This window comes from Notechis scutatus, chromosome 4 (genome assembly GCF_049901735.1).
Source record: "Notechis scutatus isolate UNSWTSFEM ecotype Mainland chromosome 4, rNotScu1.2, whole genome shotgun sequence".
NCBI classification, from domain to species: Eukaryota; Metazoa; Chordata; class Lepidosauria; order Squamata; family Elapidae; genus Notechis; species Notechis scutatus.
In genome coordinates this window covers 41,236,678-41,261,925 of record NC_142012.1, presented here as the reverse complement: position 1 = coordinate 41,261,925, position 25,248 = coordinate 41,236,678, and the positions used below count along the sequence as shown (strand labels likewise).

At 35.3% G+C, this 25,248-nt stretch overlaps 1 protein-coding gene across 2 annotated transcripts in view; it reads left to right on the top strand.

The window, feature by feature from the left end:
- Positions 1–25,248, top strand: part of MTUS1 (microtubule associated scaffold protein 1) — a 105,615-nt gene that overhangs the window by 6,649 nt on the left and 73,718 nt on the right. For both annotated transcript variants that reach the window (XM_026667104.2, XM_026667105.2), the window contains exons 2-3: positions 14,241–16,366; positions 20,390–20,555. In XM_026667104.2, the coding sequence (XP_026522889.2) occupies positions 14,369–16,366; positions 20,390–20,555 (2,164 nt within the window). In that variant the 5' untranslated portion in view covers positions 14,241–14,368. The remainder of the gene's footprint in view (positions 1–14,240; positions 16,367–20,389; positions 20,556–25,248) is intronic.

Genomic DNA, 25,248 nt, shown 5'->3' with positions numbered 1-25,248 from the left:
ATTAATATAGTTAAGTTATTTATATGCAATGCTCTGTAGTAAGAAGATAGTAATATTGCTTCTCCCAGTCTCCTAAACACTGATTCAAGAATCACTGGAATTATTCCTTTGCCATCAGTACTTGCTACTACTATTAGGGTTATTTATGAATGTGAACAATCAGGCTAAACAGTAAAATACAACTTGTTTAGCAAGCTCTCTACAGCCTTACAAAATGAAATTCTGCTTATTGACTTGCTAAGAAAAACACTGTTCATGCAGATTGTTTGTATGAAGAACAAATGAAGATTAGTGAATTAAAGACCTAATGCAGTGTTTCTCAACCTTAACAAGCTTAGGTTCTGTGGACTCCCAGAATTCCCCAGCCAGCATACTTAAGGTTGCTGAGCTTGAAAAAAAACACTGACCTAATAGTTTGCAAATATATAAAGTAGTTGTGGGATATTTTACTCAGATATGATATCTGTGTAAAATAGGCATGAGCACATTTCAAATATAGTCAAATGTTCTTGGACAATCTAAAATTTACTAGTCAGAGACTGGTACAAACAGGATATGGCTGTGATTAAATAATGCTGAGCCAAAAACCTGTTCTGAATACTAGAATTAAATGTTCAAAGTCTTTAAGTAGTAAAGGTTGATGACTGCTCTTATTAAATTAGCAAGACTTGTTTACTCCCAGTTAGTTACTACAAACCATATCGTATATATACCATACTAAATTTGCAAATTTGGAAAAGATTGTTGGGTTATAATATTTATTAAATTTATATTATGCCCACCTCACTGTTTAAGTGACACTCTACAGCAGGGGTGTCAAACTCAAGGCAGTGCTTAGATCTGGCTTGGCCTGGAAATAGCAAACAACCAGCCCACAGTGCCTCTGCTGTCAAAAATGGGGTGCAGGGAGCCGTTCTGGGCCTGGATGGCCTCCTGCAGCACTCTGGCAGCCAAAACAGAGCACGGAGGGCTGTGTATGGCCCCATTTTGACTGCCAGAGTGCTGCAGGTGACCATCCAGGCCCAGAACGGGGTGCAGGGGCGGGGGGTCGTGTGCAGCTTTCCCATGCCCCGTTTTGGCTGCCAGAGTGCTGCAGGAGGACATCCTTGATTCAGAATGTTATAAAAGGAAGGAAAGATAAAATATTTTACCTTTCAGGCTTGCAGGATTCTGCTACTATAGCCTATGTCAATAATGTATAGTTCTAGTCTTCCTATGGAGTCAGTTTCTTGATCTAGTTTCTTTCTCATAGGGTGTTCAAGTAGATCAGGTATGTAATAAAACATAAAATCACAGAAATGTACACTTTTGAGTGATGTTGGATTGGATGGGGTGGGGTTGGATGTGGAGTTGTGGGTTGTGTGACTTTCTTTTGATGCAATCAGCTCTGTAGTCAATGTATAGATCCTTTTCTCCATTGTCTAGACAGTTTTTGAGTTCTGCGCGGAGTTCACGGGAGCGGATTCTTTGCAGTATGGATAAGTCTGGTCTTGAGCGAAGTTTTTTGTGGTTGGGATTGGTTTTTGCAGTGGCATTTATTGTATGAATGAATATGCGTTTGCTGGACTCATTTTTGCATACAACTATACAAAATCTTGGGGCTACAGAGCCGTCATTGTATTTGCACCCAGGGCCATCTCTGGTTATTTCAATGATATCTTCAGGAGAGATGTTTGTTGTATTTGAGTTGCTTATGATATCACGAACTTTGGTGATGTCATCTGATTCCTTGGTGTCTTCGAGACCAAATAAGATGGCATTTGGACATTTCTGTTCACGTTCCATGGTGTCTCTGATGAGTAAGGAGATATTATTTGTGGAATTATTTGAAGGGATAGTAATTGTGGCTGTGGTTTGGTGGTTATTTTTTGTTGTGATTGTAATTGAGGAAGAGGTTGTGGTTGTGGGATTTGATTTTGAGCTGATAGGTACTCACTTATCTGTGCTGTATTTTTTTTTTCAAGAGAGATTAGGCTTGCTTGTACAGTTGAAAACTATATTCTGTTGAAAACTGTCTTGACCATTTAAAATAACTTCTATAATTGTCTGAGACTAAGAATGTAAATGCTGCACAATGCCACAAAATTACTTTGGCCTCTTTCAGATTAAAAGATTTAGCAAATCATCTTCTCTAGCTATTGCTAAACAAAGTGGAATACCAGCAGACTGCTGTCCTCTGCCTCTTAAGTGTGTAATGGGCTGTTCATTTTACCAAACTGTTCTTTCTGTATGTAAAATAGCAGAATTAGCTGTTGCTGGAGGCTATTGGATATCTATGTTTTATATCCTTATTTAAAAGCCATGAAAGACTTTGCAAGAATTACTGGACCTTATATTGCTGGCAGACAAGTAGCCTTGATGTAGGGTTGGCAGCTAGTCCCAGGAAAATTCTTCTGCTAGAAAAAAAAAGTTATTAAATTCTGCCTTGTTACTGCTGCACTACTGAACTGCTGAATCCACCCTGTCTCATGAGAGGAGCCTTTGTAACAGGGGAAAAAATCCACATTTTTCTTGCTCTAGTATTTTGTAATGTGGTGAAGTATGTTAGGAATAAAACCTACAAACTGGAGAGTAATTAAACAAATACAGGGAAGAAAAGGGAAGATGAGAACAAAAGGAAAATATTACTTTAAAATTATTCATTTTTATTCCCTTTAATATTTTATTAAATCATATAATATTCCAATTTTCTAACTCTATTTCAACAATACTATGGTACAATCTTGTGTGCTTTTGCAGAATCTCTTTTTAATTGTATTTTACCCTTTGTCTCCGAAAAAGATCTGTTTTTTTACATCTTGTTTCAAGCCTTTGTGACTTCTCTTCCCTTTTTCCCTTCTTTTCTTGTCTAATCCAAACTTCCGGTTTGAAAGGCTTCGGCGGCGGTAGGAATCCGTGATCGTGCACGGTTCAATATTCATTTTTAAATGTTGATATTACAGTAGATTCATTCATTTGTACTTGATTTAATTTAGAATCACTGTAGAACACACCACAGAACTTCTGTTTCAACTGTCATGAAATTTATTTCTTTATTTAATAAAATTATGAAGACTAATCCATGTTGTAGTTGAGCATAGTATATTATCTGAATCATATAATGGATCTAGGTTATTATTAATGTGAAGAGCGTTATTTATAATCTCAATTTGTGTTTATTAGGTTTATGATTATTACTTTAGTCTTGACTGCATGTGTGATGCAATCTGGAAAATAGGCTAATATATTGTTAAATCCTCTTCCTAACAACCCCCCCCCATACAGAACCAGGTGAGTACTAGTATGTTTTCGTGAAAGAAATAAAGTGTGATAGTATTTGCAATTTCACCTACTTTGGCACAGGTAACAAGTTTATGTCTTGGTTTGCCAAAATTAAAGAGAATTTGATTAATGGGATTTTAGAAATAATATGTCAGAAATTCTTATACCAAATAAGAGCACATTGCTCTTGTTTGGGGAGGGAAGATTTAAAACCTGTAGCAGACTATATTAAGAAAATCATGCATATTAAGCATTAATATAAAATTCATTCAATTTCATAGGGTGATTCACAATGCGATTTGTTAGTCATATGTAGCATTAAATTCCTTGGATTATAGTCATATAATTGCTTGCCTAGAAGTAAGTGCAGGCTACATTGACGTTAGTGAGATTTCTGATTAGTTCTGAATAGAATTAAGTTGTTGCTGCTATTATGCACTGATTGAATTATGTGTACTGTGGATGCTCTATGACCCTCCCATTACGAAAATACTTGTTAGGTACATACGAATCAAAACATAGGAAATGTTTACTGGCTCCAATATTACTATTTAAAAAGCTAATGTTTTGTTTGTTTATAGATCAAATGACACATTTTGGATACTTGTAAGATGTGGGGGGTGCTGGTTCAGTGGTTAAAGATACTGACCTTTCTCAGCTGGAGAGTTGACAGCCCATGTTCGAGACCCAAGTGCTGTGCAATGAAGTTAGCTCCCATTGCCCCAGCTTCTGCCAACCTAGCAGGTACCACTTCGGTGGAAAATATAACAGCATTTTGTGCACCTTGGTGTATAATCATACTGGCCACATGAGCATGGAAGTGTCTTTGGACAATGTGGGAATCAGACATGACTGGACACGGGAAACCTTTATCTTTTAAAATAGATCCTTTTGAAGATGCCAATAGCAATGAACAATGGAGGATAAACTCAATTTGGTTTTTTTTTAAACTGCAACATTTTTCTGACTTAGAATATTGCTTATGATATCAACTTTCATCTTAGAGTTGTTTTAAACAAATAAATGTAGTATGATTTAAAAAAAACATTTGGATTGTTTTTTGGCTTGTATAGATTCCCAGTATTTGTTGTCTAAATTCAAAAGTCACTTAAGATTAAAGAAGAAAACATTTCATTCTCTTATCCTCCCAAATAATTAGTTTGACTATAGCTAATTACATACAGCACAGTAAAACAAAGGCTTATTAGCACTGATGTTACCTATTTTGGGTAATGAAACATCTGCAAGAAAACAATCAAGCTCAAAATACCAAAGACCCTTTATTACAATCTTGAGCTACAAATATTCTCCATTATTGGTACTATAGACTATAGTGCAACAATGCCATTGAGACACATTAGCAAAACTGCTCTTGTGGTAATATAAGTGGAGGTTTGAATAGCATTTTTGTGATATTTCATCTTGAAAATAAAAGGAGAAATCCCTGTCCAAAACTTGCTTTGTCCCCAAAGTAGCAGCTATCCAATCTATTTGTGAGCACAGGGCTTCTGTGCGTCCTATACCAATACCCATGAGAAAAATAAATAAATATTCTGAACTAGAAAATCTTGAGTCTACAGCAGGGATCCCCAATCTCCGGGCTGTGACCCACTATTGGGCCGCAGCGTGTTTAGAACCAGGCCACAGAAGTTGTGGGTGAATGCGTAGTAGGTGCCTCTGTGCCTCTGCTTATGCATCTCTCCCCGCCTTGCTGGTCCAGAAGGCTGAAAATATAGGAGATTGCTGGTCTACAGCCCAGAGAGTGGATGGAAGCAGTTAAGAGTTGACTAGGATATGAGTTTGGACTTCAACTAAAAAAGATTACAAGTAGTCCTTGACTTACAACAGTTCATTTAGTGACCTTTTGAAGTTACAATGGCACTGAAAAAGGGGACTTATGACTGTTTTTCACATTTATGACCCTTACAGTATCCCCATGATCAAAATTCAGGTGCTTGGCAACTGACTCATATTTAAGACTTGAGGTCATGTGATCCCCTTTTGCAGACCTCTGACAAGCAAAATCAACTGCAGTGATTGACTTAATTGGGGCAAGAAGGGACATAAAATGGGGCAAAACTCACTTAATAAAAGTCTCACTTAACAACAGAAATTTTGGACTCAATTGTGGTCGTAAGTCGACGATGACCTGTATAGATTAAACTACCATTATATATTGCAGATAGCTCCTTAACCAGTAGCCATAGATTACTATTAATGGGATATGTAGAGATAATTCCTGATGTGGATCTCCAGAATTGTATTATGGCCACACTGAGAAATCTGTTCTGGTTTCCAATTATTTTTCCAGACAATTCCAGGAAGTGGTTCTAAAATTTTAAATCCTAAATCGCTTAGAGCCAGACTACCTGAAATGTCATCTCACATTATGAATCTGTGACCAGTAAGATATGCAGGAGACATTTTTACAAATATATCCCTTTGCAGTACTTTTTCTGGGTTATTTTGAAGATATAGAATGTCCACTGTTCACAGACAAATAGGTAAGATTTATGTATTTAACCAGGGCTCTTAAAATTGTTTTATGGCTATTTTAATGTTTATGTATTTTATAATTTTATGCTAGCTACATTGTTTATTCTGGTTTGATTTTTAAAAAAGGATATAAATCAAGTAAGCAGTTATGGTGTAGCCACAAACTGAAAAATAGTGATTAACCACAGAAATATGCAGAGCTCTTGCATTGTTGAAAATAAGTTTTCCAATACAGTCGCGGATATCTTATCAAAATACAGTTTCAGTGAATTCAGAGGAACTTTCTTTTAGGTAACTATACAGTATTAGATTGTAGTTTAACTTGGCTTTTTAAAAAATATTCTTTTTCATCCTGTCATTCTTCATTGATAAAAAAAAAGCACAACTGAAACCTGTATTTTAAAAAATCAAGATTCTTGAAGTAAGTCATCCATCCCACAAAGATTGTTTACAAAAGTTAATGTTTTAGGAATAATAGAAAGTAGAGGAACATCAAAGTAACATTTACTGCTCAATAAAAGTGTCTTCAGTTTCTACAAGTTAATTTCTATCAGATTTTGGCAAAGAATTATGTACACCATGAGTTAATGAGTTTTTAACTTTTTACATCAGCAGAAAAATGAACTGTCAATTACTCTTATTTTTTTAAAATTGGATCATTTTTAAAATATTTACTGAGTGAAGCTGGAATGCAGGATGTTCTTAATTCTAATCTATGGCATGCTTAGGTCCTTTTCTAAAGACTCACAATCCAGGACAAATGGAAAAGTAGAGGAGAGTCCTTTCTTTTTAGCAAATCAGAATACTCATGTGTTTGAGTGTTGTCTATCCATCTTTTTCTTTGAAACTGTAGAAGCATAGATTTTGAATCCCAGATAATAGCTCTTTTGAATCCCAGATAATAACCCACATTATGTATCTGATATTAGCACAATTGAGAAAGTCCAGAAATATTTCACAAGAAGAGTTCTCCACTCCTCTACTCGTTGTAGAATACCTTATGCCACCAGACTTGAAATTCTAGAACTAGAAAACCTTGAATTACGCCGTCTTCGGTCTGACTTAAGCATGGTATATAAAATCATACATTGCAATGTCCTACCTGTCAATGAATACTTCAGCTTCAACCATAACAACACAAGAGCACACAATAGATACAAACTCAAAGTAAACCGCACCAAACTTGATTGCAGGAAATACGACTTCAGCAATAGAGTGGTCAATGTCTGGAATACTCTACCCGACTCTGTAGTTTCTTCCCCAAACCCCAAAAACTTTAACCTTAGACTGTCTACTATTGACCTCACCCCTTTCCTAAGAGGCCTGTAGGGGGCGTGCATAAGCGCACCAACGTGCCTACCGTCCCTGTCCTATTGTTTCTCTTATTCTTTTATTTTTCTTATATGTACCCATTTCATGTATTCACAACTATGTATACATTTATACTTATTATCTTGTAAACAATTGGCAAATCAAATAAATAAATAAATATATATATTTTGCAGTGGTCAAACCATGCCTACTTCTACTTTGAGACACCTTACTTTAAGTAAAATTATAAGTAGACAAAACTGAAAGAAGGAAGATAAGGGCAACAAGGATGTATAGCTTTGCAAATTAATGCTTATATCATGAGACTGAGAACTGGATATGATTAGTTTTGAGAGAAGTCAAGAGTGAGAAGATGCTTTAAAAATGGTAATTCTCCCCTGTCCATTTGGGTCCAACTCTAGGGGGTGGTGTTCCTTATCTCTGTTTCTGAAGCAAGGGAGGTAGCATTGCTGAAAACATTCTGTGGTCATGTGACCAGGATGACTATAAGCAAAGGCGCACAGAACACTGTTAACCTTTCCACCAAAGTAGTGCCTATTTATCTACTAACATTTGCATGTTTTCAAACTGTTGGGTTGATAGAAGCTGTGTTATGATTGGGAGTTACCCCTTCACATGATGCTTGAGTCTTGAACTGCCAACCTTCCGGTTGACAGGCCCAGTGGCTTAACTACTAGGCCATGCTAGCACCTTCCAAATACCTAAAAGAGTGTCCTAGAATGCATCAACAGATGGATAGTTTTAAAATCATGTGAAGTGATACTACCACTTTATACTGAATTGGTTAATGTCACACTTGGAATACTCCATCCGGTTCTGGTCACCACAATACAAAAAGATGTTGAGACTCTATAAAGAGTACAACAAGGATAATAAGGGATCTAGTGGCTAAACCATACATTGAACAATTGAGAGAACTAGGTATGTCTAGTTTAATAAAGAGAAGATCTAGGGTTGATATAATAGTTGTCTTCCAATATATTAAGGGCTGTTGTTACAGAGAAGAATAAAATCAACCTCCAAAGCACCTAATAGGACAAGAAGTAACAGGTGGAAGATTATTAGAGATCCAATCTAGAACTAAGGAGACATTTCCTGACAGAGCAATTAATCAGTGGAATGACTTGCCTTCAGAAGTTGTGGGTTCTCCATCACTGGAGGTTTTCAAGCAGAAATTGGACAGCCATTTATCCAGAATAGCATAGGTTCTCCTGCTTGAGCATGGGGTTGGACTAGACCTCAAAATCCATTCCGACCCTATCGTGTTATTGAAAAGGAGGTAAAGACCTGTTCTCTGGATACTGGACAAGACAGATTAGAAGGGCTTTCTAATGAGTCATTTTGATAATGGAGCCAATTATTAAAGAAAAATATTTATTTATTAAAATTGAAGCTAGAGAGCCATTGGTGAGGAATGCCCTAATTTTGGTTTTTATTTACAACTATTCATTTAATTATGGTTCAAAGTTATGATAGACTTGGAAAATATACTTTATTATGTAAGTGCTGTAGTAGCACTTACAACTGTAGCACTACCCCTGCAATCATGTAATCACAATTCATGCACTTGACAACTGGTTTTCATTTCATTTACAATAAGTTGTAGTATCCTGTGGACATGTGATCATGATCTGTGATTGGCAAAAACATCAAGTGGAGAACCTGGATTTGCTTAATAAGCATAGAAATTTGCTTAACTACCATAGTAAAAATGGCCATAAAATCAGGTCTGTCAATGTAATGACTCAACTTATGACTGCACTGACTTAAGACCACGTATCCAATTGGTATGTCTATATATACAATGTACTAGGAATTGATGGCCAAAATAGCTTTTCTCAACAGACTAATAAAACATACTTAAAAATGCATATAATATACCCTATTGCATTCAACAAGCCAAAGAACAGAAGAGTTTGTAAAACCAGAAAATAGATTCCAGTATAGTTTACTGAATCTACTATAAAAAACTGGTTTCCATACAAAGCAACTATAGAACATTTTTGAATTTGCAGATAAATACTTAACTGAAAAGTACTGCTTCCAATATTTTGTCATATTGTTGCTTTGACATATCGAATTGTTTTCAAGTAGTAAGAAAAACTTGTTTCCTAAAGATCGAAAACAAATACACGATTCTCTTTCCCAAAAGCATTGCTTATTTTCTAGCTAAACTTTGTTTTAAATGTATTGTCATTTATTTTCTTTCAAATAATTTTCCTTGAGTGTGAGAAGACTGAAAAAAGAAAGTAGGCTGCTTTATATATATTCTAGTGAAGAAACTTCAGCATTTAATTCTGACTGATTGGCAACATGTTTGGTGTATTCAAGGGACCCTTTTGACTCATTCCTATTTAAGCAAGAACCCTGAAATTTTTTCGCATGGTTTGGCCATTATTAGTAATGCAGGGTTACTGTTGGAGTAAAATGTTATCTCTTTCCCTTCACAAGCAAATTATAAGTAAATCCTGAGACTTTTGAATAAGCTCCCCCAGGAATTAAAATTTTCGAAGTATCATTCCATTGGGATTTCTCAGGCTCAGTGCACTTTATAAAATGAGTGCAAGAGTTTAACATCTTTGATGAATGTGAATTCTTGGATAAACAAAACTAAACTTTTTAGCTAGGGGAGATTTCTGTCTTTAGAAGTCTTCATGATTATTAACTCTTCTTTTTGTTTCATGTCATATGAAAGATATCCCAAAGCCTGTTTTGCTCAAGAAATTAATACTTGTTATTTTAATACTAATTGGAATTGTTGCAATTTTAATGTAATCCTAATTTTGCTGGCATTATTGTATAATGTTACCCTTCTCATTTACTCATTTCATTTACAATTCATTTGCAACTATTTCAAAAATGAGTTTTATACTTCACAATTCTTGAATTAATATTTCTGCTATGCAGATCTTTCAGGCATTTCATCTCTGTGCAAAAAAAAAAAAACTTTATTTCTGAATCTGTATCACACTAGCTCTATTAAACATTTAAATCACTTCTACTTGCCTATGTTTATGCAAAGCATTATTGGTTCCTCATAGATAATCAGTTGATCCAGACAATATTAAGGTCAGGGGTGAGATTCTACCAGTTTGCACCTATTCGCTAGAACTGGTTAACATTCTAAGCAGTTTGGATAACTGGTTGTTAGAAGAAATTACTGGCCTAATCCTGTAAGGAAGGCAGGAAGGAAATATTCTGGTGTTGCCTACAGAAACTGCCTCTCCGTTAACCCTTATTACATTCTTGGCAGGACTAGAGTTCCTGTCTCTGGAACTTCTCTGGAGTTTTTTACCCCTCCTTTGCTGGTACTTTGCTTGTGTGGTGTGACCATTCAAAGTTACAATGGCACTGAAAAAAGTGACTTATGACCATTTTTTACACTTACGACTGTTGCAGCATCCCCACAGTCATGAGAGGCCAGGCGAGGAGTTGCGTGCCTCGATGTGAGTGATATTGAGTTGGCCACACCCAGCCAATAACATGACCACCAAGCCACACCCACCAAGTTAGCCACGCCCACAGAACCGGTTGTTAAAAATTTGAATCCCACCCCTGATTAAGGTTCATTGCAAGAAATCTAAGATATAAACAGGTTTGATTGAACATTTGCCTGAATTTGTGTTCTTTTTAAAAAACTTTATTAATCTTTTATATCTTTTAAAAACAAACAAAGGTTATACATATCTTGACATTGACAGTTTGTTGCCTGCACATTGTTATGCTTATTCTTAGCTGTCCAAACCAGATAGGTTGAGTTATCAAAAGATTATAGTAGGGATTTTGGTAACTAAGAATATGTTCAAATATATTTACTAAATCAATTATTATCAAAGAAAGGATATTATTTCTAAAGATGGTTCATGAAACTGTTGGATGAATCCCAGGCTATAGGTGCTGGAGAAACCAACTGTACCAAGAACAACAACAAGGGTGTAGCCAAGTGCACATTTCAAAAACACTTGTTATGAAAATATGGCTGGAAGGAATTTTGTGGTGCTTATTTGCAATATGTCTGCTTCCTATGTAAAACACAGCAGGATTGACAGGAATGTGAACTCTGTAGTTGTTCAACTTTAAAAAAATAGGAATCTGCAAAAAAAAAAAAAAAAACTAATAGGAAAAAGAGGAGGGTTGCTAGTAATTATAGTCCTGCAAAGACTATCAATCCTGAAATAATACAGAAAGAAAAATTGTACATCTTGTCATGGCGGGATATAAGGAAAAGAAAAACATCCTTGGAATATTTGATTTTGTTGTAATAAACTGAAGTGATAGCATATCAAAGGGGATAAAATATTCCAATTAAATTTACATTTAATTACTTTTCTGCTTAGTATCCATACCAGTAATATTGACTGGATTTATACAATGCTTGAATCAATCAATAACCACATTTTATTCTTGCAGGTTGTGGGAACTATCCTCAATAGTTCATTGGTTCGTGCAAATCTAGAATGTGGGATTAATTAAGAAAACCATGGTTAATTTAATCATATATAAACATGCCATGCTAACAAAAATTACTGAGAATTGCTATCTTCCCCTCTTTCTGTAATGATTGTGAAACCGAAACAAAGCAATAAAATGAGGGGATAATATTACAAGGAATATATTAAAAATATATCATCTGTGCAAAATGGCATTTTATATGTGGAAGGACAATATGAAAGAATAGATTCTTATCTTGTAATTCAAGCATTTGATGAAGAGAAACAGGAAAAAGAATAATGGTAAATTGAGGTGCTTTTACTTTTATGGTGCCTTCGAATCAGAATTGATTCCCGGCAATTTCCTGAATGAATAAGTCCCTGTGTTTTTCTTGGAAAGAATTTAGAAAGTGAAATTTCCTTCTTCCTAGAGTTGAGAGAGAGTGACTGGCCTCAGGGTCACCCTTTGCACTTAAGGCAGGACTAGAACTCATTCTTCTGGTTTCTAGCTTGTTGCCTTTAACCACTACACCAAACTGGCTCTCAATACTGGTAATAGTGAAGAGAAATTCAAAACATTTACACTGAATATTTGCTTAAAAAAAAACATTTTGTTTTTTTCCTAATAAACTTTGTCCAAAATTCCTTTATTATGTATTATAAACATTTCTATACTTCCCAGGTCCAATACTATTTTTGGTTTTCTTCAGTTTATAACATAAATGGAAGGGTGCAAAGTGGGAGAAATTCAGCAAAGTAACTAAGTAACTAATGGTTACTTATCTACAGAAAATAGATAACACCAGCCTTGGTTAGAGGATCCAAAACCTTACCGAATCCAGAGAAGTATAAACGAAATATGATACAGTCTAATTTTCCATTCTATCATGTTGCACATTAAACTTAAGCTAGGAAAATAGATATTTTTGTACCTACAGTAACACATGTACATAATTAACGAGGACTGTTCAGGTAGCTCATAGAGGAATGAATAAGGTACTATAGATAGTTCTTGACTTACGACCAAAATTGGGACCATAATTTCTGTTGCTAAGCAAGTCTGCTGTTAAATGAGTCACATCTGATTTTACAACCTTTTTGCCATGCTTGTTAAGCAAATCATATTAACTGAATCATCTGGTGATTATGTGAATGCAGCTTTCCCCAATTGACTTTGCTTGTCGGAAGCCAGCTGGGAAGGTTGCAAGTGGCAATCACATGACCCCAAAGTGCTGCAACCATTATAAATACATACTGATTGCCAAGCACCTGAATTTTGATCATATGACTGTGGGGATGCAACAGTTAATGTGAGGACCTGTTAATCACTTTTTTCGGTGCCCTTATAATTTCAAACAGTCACTTAGAGCAGGGTCCCCAACGCCGGTCCATGGCGGACCGGTCCGCGGAACAAGGCTTACCGGGCCGCTGGTTGCTGGCGCCGCCATCTTTTTGTAAAAAAGCAATTTTTCATCAAAAAGATGGTGGCGCAGCGGTGAGCTTTTCGGCAGAAAGCCATTTCTACCCGAAAAAGCTCACCGAAGCGCGCGCCCTATTTTTGAAAAATCACTTCCGTGACGCCACCGAAGTGATTTTTCGTAAAAAATGGCGGCGCCCAGCTGACGCGAACCGGTCGCGGCGCCCAGCTGACGCCGGAACCGGCCGCGCGCCGAAAAGGTTGGGGATCCCTGACTTAGAGAACAGGTTATAAGTCAAGAACTATCTGTATAGCAGGGTGTCAAACTCATGGCCCATGGGTTGGATGCATCATGGGCTGGCCATGTCCATCCCCGGTTTTGCGAAGGGGAAAAAGTTGTGATACGTCACATGACAACAACATGTCATCGTGAGTTTGACACCCCTGCTGTATAGCAAGCTAGCTTTCCATGGGGATGATGCAAACAGTAACCTACTGATTCTGAAGGGGCATCAGGCTGATAGAGAATATGTAGGCAACATTTTTCTTCAACATGAGCAGAAGATAAACATTAACGAAGTTATTTCACTTTCCAAAAGTTAAATTCAACTTCTGGAAGACAATTAAGCAAAATGACTGGTTTATACCTATATTTCACTCTTCTACATTTTCAATTTAAAGAATTTAATTTACCCAGAAGATTTTAGGGATTCCTCCTGTATTTGTTAATAAAGATACAGGTTTCTACAAAACTTGATCGTCGAATACAATTCTATAAATAAATAAATACCTATTTTGTGGGTCAGATCAGAAGAGTGTTAAACATTAACAGTGACTTTAGGTCAAACTACTTTGTCTTAAACACATGTGCTTAAGAATGAGTTTATATTGTACCCATTTGTTCTATTCCCTCCAAAATGTAGGGGTTTGATCTATGTTGGTACTTTGAGAAATGAATTAACTCTTATTCCTTTAATTATTATTATTGTGTCCTTTGCCATTTCCATCAAACTATTTTCTTTTAAAAAAATATAATTGTTTGAAAATTGTATATTTGCGGATAAACAGATATTTTTGAGTATAATTCCCAATGAGAAAATAATACAAATGAGAAAATGTTCAATAAATTCTGTGCTGACATCTAAACCTAATTAGGGATTTTGTAAGCTTTTTTTGCACATGTATTACACTAAGTATATTCAGAAATATGTGCTTAGTATAATATATACCCTAACCCTGAATTACATTGCAATTTATAGAACAGATTATAATTTGACCTAATTTTTCAATTTATCCAATTCTAGATCAGAACAGAATTTATTTGGGAATCGCACAGTTATGAAAAATGAATTAAACTGAAGAGGACCTTCTCAAAAATAAAACCAAGACAATTTTACAGAATACCAGAATGGCAGGACAGAAAGAATAAAAAATGAATGTGGAGAAAGTAGAGGAAAAAGTCTTGCAGTCACCTTTAATCATCAGGGATGAAAATGGCAATAGATGTGTGAGTAACACCATTGGATCTTTGAATGGAGGCACTGTTAGTCATCCTCACCAAGGAGTAGAAAATGAAGGCTGTAAAATATTTAAAGATACAGCTGGGCTCAAAACCATTTCTTCAAGTCCACGCATTGAAGAGCAAGACTTGCAGAAAGTTGCCAGTGATTATATTTGCATGGGGACTTCAGACCTGAAGGCCACACAGTACTCTTTTTCAAATGAACAATTTTACATGGATGCCATGAATCAGACTTTCCTGGAGTCAGAGAGCTGTGGCAAAGAAAGCCTTGCAAAGGAACAGAATTGTAGTACTGGGAAATCAATGCCTTGTTGCCAGACAGATCTCATGAATTTAGTACCCCTGGCCTCTAAGGAAAGGAGCACTATTGAAATCCAACATGCATTAGGAAGTGCCCAAATGGAACAGAAAGATGCTAATACAAATGAATCTTTAATTACAATAATAAATTTGGAGGACACAATGAGTAAATGTTATGAAGTAGCAGGTATTTCTGTCAGTTCTCAGAAATTAGGTGAAACTTTCATCTGTGACTACCACGCTGGCTCTCCTAACCTAGAAGTTTTCATCAATTCAAATGCAGCAGATATATATCTAGAGAAGGGTGTGCAATCTATTTCCCTTTCAATGGCAGAAGATGAGGTCACCAATTATATTGATTTAGTTTCGCAGAATAGTGAACAGCCTGAAAAGCAAGGACAGCAGGAGGCTGGTTCTTACAGTAAGCAATTATCTGAACCAGAACAGTTTGATATGTGGAAAGACAAGCATAAGAAATATATGCATAGCACTCCTGAACAAGATGAAAATAAATCGCTGGCTAGGCCTAGTATAGATTATGATATACATGACATTTGCCATTTAGCCACTGAAAGCTTTGATGAGCATTCCAAACTGGAATTTTGTGAAGATGAAGTGCACATGACCAAAATCCAGAATCTTTTCAAAGAAAATGAGGCTTTGTTGAAGGGACCTAGTGAAATATATGAGCACATACAAAATGATACACAAAAGCCAGAAAAAGTTGCTTTGTCTGAGCACAACTGTCAAGCAACTTTCATTGTTTATAACTCCCCAGCCAATGACCATACCTTGACTTGCCCTCCTACTGTGGGGTCAAAAAATGCAACTTTTGCTGTCGTTTCCATGCCAGATGATCCTGGTGATGGATCTAAACCTGGAAAGAATACTCCCTTGGTAAAAGATCATTTCAGGAGTCCTTCACTTAAAAATAATCCTGAACAAATTGTAGTAAAATCAACAAAAAGATCTCCTCTTACAGCTACTATAACCAAAGCTAGGAAAGCAGAAATTGTGAGCTTTCCAAAACCAAATTTTAAAAACATTAAGCCAAAAGTTGTCTCTAGGCCTGTGCCACAATGTAAGGACAGTGCTGCTCTAAAAATAACTCCAAGATCTCCACAGCTATCTACTGCTTCCTCCTCCTCCTTGTCTTCCTCGCCAAAGCAACCATCTTTTTTGTTTGCAGCACTGAGGAAAAAAAAGGACTTGGATAAAGGCACCAAACCAGAAACACCTATGAATAAGACTCATAAGCAACATTTTAATAAACAGCTTCCTAGCCAAGGTGTGCATGCTCCAACTTATTCTGAAAATGTTTCTCAGAAGATTCCAAAACCAGTGTTAAAGCAGACTGTGGATCAGGTTGAGAGAGCAAAGCATCTCAGTTCATCATGCTTCCCTATGGCTCTAAAGAGCTCCCAGAACTATGGTGGGTCACCAGGTGAAGGGATGGATAATGCAGAAACTTTGATTCAGCCTTGGGCTGTGAGTAGCTGCCAAAGAGCTCAAGAAAACAAGCATTCAAATGACTGTTCAGGGATTCCAAGCAAGACATCTACCCAAGAGGTTATAAACAATGGCCATGGACTAGTGCAGATTTGTTCGGTAAGTTTATGTGTGCATTATGTACTGTCTGATCTTCAGTTATGTTTTTCACTGATTGCATGTTTGTGAACTGAAAAACACTTTATTTCTGAGGTTATGATGGTTGCCACTTTGATTTTATAGGCAGAAAGGGTAAAACCATATTTTCCCCTAAATAGTATTTATTATAAACATTGCTGATTTAGGTTTGTTTTTTTTAAAACAAATTTTATTAATTTTACAGACACGCAAAGCATCATTAAACATTAAAGACATTGAACCTCTTTCCATTATAAATTTTACAAGGCAAATAAAACATTGTTTTATACAATACAATTCTAATATATCCCATTTCCACTTAAATATTTTTTTGGCAAATTTCTCATTATTTCTCTTTACTCTTATTCAATTACATTTCTTCTATATTTATCCATTTTATACTCATCATATTCATATTTCCCTCTGCCTTGTTTACAAATATTCCTCTCGCTTTCTCCCAAGGTTTTATTAAATCTCAATCAGACATACACACACAAAACACAAAAACATAAAACTTCTTTTTAAAAAGTAGCTTGGCCCCGGATTACCTCTCTTTGTATGGACTTCAATTAAATTCATGTTCAACTTATATGCCATTACCTATCTTATTACCCTTCTATATCTTTATTATAACTTCTCCCCGCTTTCCACTCTTCTTAATTCTATTTTATTTATTTCATCTTAATTTAAATCATTGTATTTGTATCTTTTGTCCATTCTTTTCAATTATCCGTTTATCTCATTCATATTAGAAAAAAAATATTTCTCCTGAAATCACTAATCGAAGTATGATGCCTTTCCATCGCTCCCCTACATTAACATCTAATTCCCTATCTAATTCTGCTTAGTACATTCTACTTACTAAAATAGTAAATCCATAAAGTAATTAAATATATAATTAAACATTAAATCTCATAGCTTTCCAATTATCTATTTCAAAAACAAATACCATAATAATAAGTTCGTACGAACATCCACACAATAGTCAATTAAACTCTATACTTAAACTAAATGTTTTAGACATTCCTTTTAATATTTTATTAAATCTTAAAATCTATCATTATTAAACCTTTAATATTTTAATTTTTACTTAAGCCTTATAAAATTCTAATTTTCTAATTCTCATACAAATACTACAATACTATCATGTACCTTGCAGAAACATTTTGAAACAAAGTTATGCATTACCCATTATCCATAAAAAAAAGATTTCTTCTCCACACCTTATTTCATACCTTTTTGGCTTTTCCCCCCCTTCTTCCTTCCTATCTTATCCCATCTGGTCTTTTTACTCCCCTTCGCTCCCTCCCTCTGTTGCATTTCTCTTTTCTTTTGCTTTCTAACAGTATATTGATTTTGCATCTTATTTTTCTCTTTCTTGGATGTTTTTTTTAAGTCTTATGTCCTTTTAGACTCATTAAAGATGGCTTCTTCTTCTTCTTCTTCTTCTTCTTCTTCTTCTTCATCTTCATCTTCATCTTCATCTTCATCTTCATCCTCCATTAATTGCTGTGTTTGTTGATAAGTAGCAAGCGCCATTTCTAAAAAGCAAAAAATTTCTCTCACACCATCTTTACCTTCTTTTTTTTATCCTCTCTCAGTTCATCAACAAATAAAGCCATTATAAACCTTTTCTTCTTCTTTTTTCTCTTCTTCTTCTTTTTAAAACAACCATGGTAATTCAAAACTTAAAACAATTCCCCAAAATCCCAAAGTCATCAAACAGTCCAAACAGAACACAAAGTTCTTCACACTTTTTCTTCATGGGGTAATATCAATTGGCAAGGGAAAAAAAACCCAATCTGTATTTTAAAAGTCTCATTACAATTAACTTCCAATCTCAAAATCTTCCAGGCATCTCCTCCAGCAAAATCTTAATGAAAATTTTCTTTTTGTCCTCTCCCTTCCCACTTATAACAGAAAGCTTTAAATTTTTATCTTCTATAAAATAGCAGGATTTTCAATATCCATTTGTTAAATCCATGTGGAAGGAGAGTAAACTTTCTCTTAAAACACTTTCACTCGCCGCTTGTAAATCTCTTCTGGAAACAAAGTATCTTTCAAAAAATCCGAATTTTCAGGATATTACTTGTATTACTTGTATCTTATAGTCCAGTTCAGCCAAGAAACTTTCGCTTCAGCACTTTCTCTTCCTCCAGCACGATCTTGTCCAGCTGTCAGCTTCTTTGTGGCGGCCATTACAGACCGCCGCTTCACCGCCTTGAGAAAGAGGGTTAAGCCGGATGGGGAAGGGGTCTGCGAAGACCCCAACCCCTGTCCGGATCCTCCTATCTTGGGCTGCCTCTTCATGGCAGCCCTAGCCTCCATATCAATAGATCGGAGGCATCAAAGCGGCTAGCGCGGCAGGGATCGTGCAGGATCGCAAATCCCTGCCGCTCGCGAAGCCGACAAACCGGAAGTCCCACTGATTTAGGTTTTTTAATATATATTTTTATTGAATGGCTTTACATAGGTAAAAGAGAAACAGGAACAAACATGTAAAAAGATAAAAGTACTAGAATCAGATAGAGAAAGAGTTTAAAAAGCAGTTTACAATTTTCCTTATAGGAGTTGCTAAATTTTTATTATTTCTCTTTCTAAAACTGCATTATATATTTCCCAACTTCCCATATTCAGTCCATTATAGTTGACAAACCTAGGAATCACCAGTTCATTTTTACACATTATCAGCAAAAAGATCATACAAGCTTTTCAGATTTATAAAAAAATTATAGAATTTATTTTATAAAAAATAAAAATTCTGGTTTCCACTGGATATTATTTTTTAAAATTTGAGACATCATATGTATTGTTGTCCAGTACTTTTTCACCTTTTTACATGTTTATCATGTAATGCTGGTTTGTAACTTAATAGCTACAAACTACACATACATAGTTAGCTGCTGCCTGTTTCTACTTTAAACACTGAAGAGAAATGCTAACACAAAAATCACAGACTAGTTGGCATGTTTTCCTTGAGGCAGAGCCTTTGTTTTATCTTTTTTATTGAGCATTATGTTGCAAAATTACATCTTATTAAAGATCTGATGTGTCCATCCACTATAAGTCTAATACAAAAGAACTAATTTGTTTACAATTTGAATCTAACCTAATCATCTAATCTTATTGTAATCTATCTATGGCTTAACGTAAATTGCTTTAAGAATACAATTAATACAACATAGTGCTGCAAAATAACACTTCTTAGCTTTCAGTTCAGCATTAGTTAACATCATTTTGTATTTTGCAAATCTTTTTGCCTTGAAATAAAAAAATATGAGTAAATAATCTGGCATTATCAAACCAAACCAATAATTTGGTTAACATGCAGCTACATACGTTTTGCAATGAGAATTTTTTAGCAAGCTTCCAGCAAACATGCAACGTAGTTAAAAAGTATGTGGATGTGTCTGTCTTAAATATTGGTATAAAATTGAGTGCTAGTATTACAAACTTAATATTGGCATTTAATAACATTTAAAACGTATATATGAACATTCACAATTTAGATTCCCAGTACCCGCTGATTGCTTCTGCTTTAAATTAGGAGTTACAAGTTTTTGGGGTCTCCATGAACAGCTGAAATTTCATGGAAAAAAATGTTGTTTCACTCCAACAATATTTGGGGACATTTGTGGCGTGTCAGGAAAAAATCTTCATGCTTACCACAAAAAGTTAATTACAACATGAGATGATTTTGCAACAATAGACACTTATCTTTACATACTCCAAACACACACAATTAAGTGCCAGAAATAGTGTTGCAATCTTATGGCTGTTTGTTGCCTTCTCTGCTTAATCAAGAGTTCATGGATAACTATCATTAACAAAAATGTATCTACAGTATGGAAAATTTGAGGCCTTACTAGCACATATAATCAACTGAACAATGCTTCATTAGCGGTAGTTACTTTGTGCTCTACATTATATGACTAAGAGTATACATGTGTCTACATTTATTTTCCCCATCTCTTTGTTTTTTCCATATGGTATTAAATCATGCAGGTTTCTTTGTCTAAAACAGACACAGCACAAGGACAAGGTTTTCCTAAAGGCAGTCCTGTACCGCCATCTAAAATTGCATTCCCTTCTAGGAGAGGAAGTGAGAGTAAAAATACTCATGCAACCAAACTTTCATCTCCTCAAAGACATATTTTATCGTCAAACTCTGGTGAGAAACATTTTTGTCTATTATCGTTCTTGTGCAGAATGTGTGATAACCAAGTGTTTCAATTAATATAAGTTTGAAAAATATTTTCACTAAAAATTAATTGAATTGTCATTGTTTTTCCTAAACACTGCACCCTAAGTCAATTAGTTGCAATTATGTGTAGTCTGAAATGTTTGGGTATAAATTCTATAATATCACATTGTACTAAGCCATAATATTTTAAATCATTATTAAAACGAGCCATAAACTGACCTATCCTGTTACAGTTTACTGTATTGTTTCAACCGGGATATGATTCCACATTAGGTCAGAGAATAGGGGGGAGGGGAAGCATGCAAGCACTCTAGAGCAGGGCTCTCCAACCTTGGCAGCTTTGCTGGCTGAGGAACGCTGGGAGTTGAAGTCCACAAGTCTTAAAGTTGTCAAGGGTTGGAGACCCCTGCTCTAGACCATGGGTGTCAAACTCACCATGTGTCATTGCCATCATGTGATTTTTCGCGATGTTCTTTCCCTTCTCAGAGCTGGGGTGGACATGGCCTGCATGTGACGCATCCGGCCTGCGGATTGCCAGTTTGACACCCCTGCTCTAGACCAAAATCCTGGCATTTATGTCAGTTATCTGTTTTGTCTTGCTTTTACTCTTAGAATAAATTGAGGTTTGGGAAAAAACTTCCGGTTTGTCGGCTTCGGCAGCGGCAGGGATTCACGATACTGCGCGATCCCTGCGGCGCTAGCCGTCTTGGTGCCTCCGATCCGGACGGGTTTGGAGGCTGGGGCTGCCCCGTAGAGGCAGCTGAAGACAGGGGGGATCCGGAGAGGGGTTTGGGGGTGTTGCAGACCCCCTCCCCAGCCGAAAAAACCCCCTTTTCTCAAGACGGTTGAGCGGCGGTCTGTAATGGCCGCCACAAAGAAGACGACAGCTGGGTAAGACTGTGCAGGAGGAAGAAGAAAGTTTGTGAAGAGAAAGTTTTTCTTGGCTGACCCAGGACTTTAAGACGCACCTAACATCCTGAAAGCTATGACTTTTTGAATGATATTTTGTTTCCAGAGGAGAATTTTAAGCGGCAAATTCGAGGTGCTGAAAAGGAAAGTTTACTCTCCTTCCCTATGGAATCAACAAATGGATATTGAGAAACCTGTCTTTTGATAGAAGGTAAAAATTTGGCTTCTTGTGATAAGTGGGAAGGGAGAGGACAAAAAAAAAATATTGAGATCTTGTTGGAGGAGATGCCTTGAAGATTTTGAGACTAGAAATCAATTGCAACAAGGCTTTAAAATACAGATTGGGCTTTTCTTTTCTTTTTATTGATATTACCCCAGGAAGAGAAAGTGAGAACTTTGTGCTTTGCTTGGACTGATTGATGACTCTGGGACTTTGGGACTGTTCTAACTTTTGAAACATCTTGGTTGTTTTAAGAAGAAGAAGAAAAAAGAAAAGATTTACAATGGCTTTACCTGTTGATGAACTTAGAAAGGAATATGGAAAAATAAAGAAAGAAGGCAAGGACGCTGTGAAAGAAGCCTTTCATTTTTTAGAAATGGCGCTTGCTATTTATCAGCAAACACAACAACAGATGGAGAAAGCAGAAGCAGAAGCAGAAGCAGAAGCAGAAGCAGAAGAAGAAGAAGAAGAAGAAGAAGAAGAAGAAGAAGAAGAAGAAGAAGAAGAAGAAGAAGCCATCTTTAATGAATCCAAAAATTTAATTAAGAAAGAAAGGAGAAAGAGGGGAAGGAAAATCAAGGACTTAAGACTTAAAAAAACACCCAAGAAAGAGAAAAATAAGATGCAAAATCAACACAATGTTGGAAAGCAAAAGAAAAAAGGAATACAACAGAGAGGGGAAGCTAACAAGGCAGAGGTTAGGAGAGGGGGGGGGTAAAAAGGTTAGGTGGGATAAGAAAGGAAGGGAAAAGGGGGGGGAAAGCCACAAAGGTTTGAAACAAGATGGGAAAAAAGGAATTTTTTTTAGGGACAAAGGGTAATGTATAATTTCTTTAAAAAAGAAGATTCTGCAAGGTACATAAGATGGTATTGTAGTATTTGTATTAGAAATAGAAAACTAGAATGTTATAAGAATTAATAAAAGATTAAAATATTGAAATGTTTAGTAATGATAGACTTTAAAATTTAATAAAATATTAAAGGGAATGTTTAGAATATTGAGTTTAATTAAAGAGTTTAATTGACTATTGTGTTGATGTTATTATAAACTTATTACTGTAGCATTTGTTTTTGAAATAGATAATTGGAATGTTACAAGATTCAATATTTAGATTTATTATTTAATTATGTATTTAATTATTTTGGATTTATTACTTTTTTTTCTTTTTAAAAATTAGTAGGTAGAATGTACTAAGCAGAATCAGATTGGGTACTAGGCGTTATTTTAAATGTTAATTTAGGGGGACGATAGAAAGGCATCATACTCTGATTAGTGATTCCAGGAGAAATTCTTTTTTTTTTTTTTTTTTACTATAGGGAATTAGATAAATGGATAATTTGGGAATGGACAAAAGATACAAGCACAATGACTTAAATTAAAATGAATTAAATAAAATAGAATTAAGAAGAGTAAAAAGCGGGGAGAAGCTATATAGAATATATAGAATGGTAAATAAGATAGGTAATGGTATATAAGATGAGCATGAATTTAATTGAAGTCCATATAGAGAGAGGTAATCTGGGGCCAAGTTACTTTCTTAAAAGAAGTTTTATGTTTTTGTGTTCTGTGTGTTTATGTCTGTGTGAGAATTAATAAAACCTTGGAGGAATGTTGGATGAGAATAACGGTAACCAAGTCAGAGAGAAATGAAGATGATAACTATAAATTGGATAAATATAGGAAAAAATAATAATAATAATGAAATTGAATAAGAGTAAAGAGAAATAATGAGAAATTTGCTAAGAGATATTTATATGTTCATATGGAAATGGTGTAAAATAGAATTATGTTGTATAAAATAATATTTTATTCGACTTGTAAAATTTATAATGGAAAGAGGTTTTATGTATTCAATGGTTAATGATGGTTTGTTTGTCTTTAAAATTAATAAAATTTGTTTCAAAAAAAAAAGAATAAATTGAGGTTTGGGAGTTTTAACTCTCTGTCTAAAGAATCACAGTTGCATAGTTACAATTGATTACTTTAGGAGCAATAGAAGTGTCCCTTTCTGGAGCCAGGATGCTGATATTCTGCTGTATCCATGGTATCTGAGAAAGGGGTTAAATTAAATCCTCTCCACTTGTACCCTGCTGGGAAAATCTGGGGCTCTATATGTATCCATTTCATGTATTCATAACCATGTTTATACTGATACCTGTTATCTAATAATAGCTTGACTAAATAAATAAATAAAATAAAACTCATGTTAAATCTGAACATACATATGGAGTAATTTGGTTGCTAGGAAGGTGTATTGTTCAGGAGATTTAATGATTATTGTGGTAATACAAGTAATACAAATGTTATTGAAAGGCTGGCAATGGGAAATAAAGCTTCTTTATTTAAATCTAGAGACTAAGTTAGACCTTTACTAAACTTAAATTATTTGGATTTTTTTTTATTTGATAAACCAGCAACTCTCAATTATCATGATCAATAGAATTTGGAGATCTCTAATTCTAAATTTCCCTGAAAGTAACCTAGTAGGAAAGGTTGATGTCAACTGTCCTGGTTATCATGTACACTTGATTTTTCTGTGTGTATTTTTTCTTATTTGATAATAACAACACACATTGATCCATAGGGTGTGAGATCTAGTTTGGAAGTAATGGTAAGTTCCAGATGATGATCTGTACTGAGAAAATAGTTTGAAGCTGGCTTCCCTGCATATATGAACAACAGACTACTCCGGCATATCAAGATGGTACTTCTTAATTTGGGTGGGTGTTCCCAAATTATGGGATTTCGTGGGAAGACATGCCCAAATTGAAAACCCACAAAGGAATTCTTCAGTACTTTGGGCCATTTGAAGTAGTGATTATCTTATTTACCAGTTCTTGATATGTTCTGTAAAAATTAAAATTCTGAACATCTCAATATAAGAGTTCTGTATTAGTTCACAATATTGCTGTTTTTTTCCCTCCATAGTTTCCTAACCATTATTAACTAGATGGTTGGCCTGGACATGAAAAGCATAACTTTGAAAACATGTCATCATTTTGAAAGCATGCTAATGACTTGTTATCTTGAAAAACCTGTTTTAATTTGTCTGGCTTTCCCACCCTCTTTAAAATGGGAAGCAGTCCAAAACAATGGGCCTCTCTCTATGTTGCCTCTCTTTCATGTTCAGACATGCTGTCTCTGTTTGTTTTCCTATTCTGAGCTTTGGTGTAAATTCTTTAAGTAGCCAATTTAATTCTCCTATTCATAAAAATGGCTTAGTGGGAGGTAAGCATAGAAAGTGAAAAAAAATCAACTGTAACCTTAGCTTTTTATACACTATTGTATTAAAGAAACCACAATTTATGTGTTCCATCTAACTTTATATCACATCTTTTTAAGAAGAGAAATACAGTGATTTTAAAAGTAGGGGTTTTGCTTTTGTGGCGTTTGCAGTAATGAATGTTAGAGTTTGAACTGGGTTATCTTTTAGACTTTGGCTCTTGAAACAATGCTATTTGCAGCATTCTTCTTGGTATTTCAAGCTGATCATAGCTATTATATAAATTTCTCTCTTAAACTTGCAGATT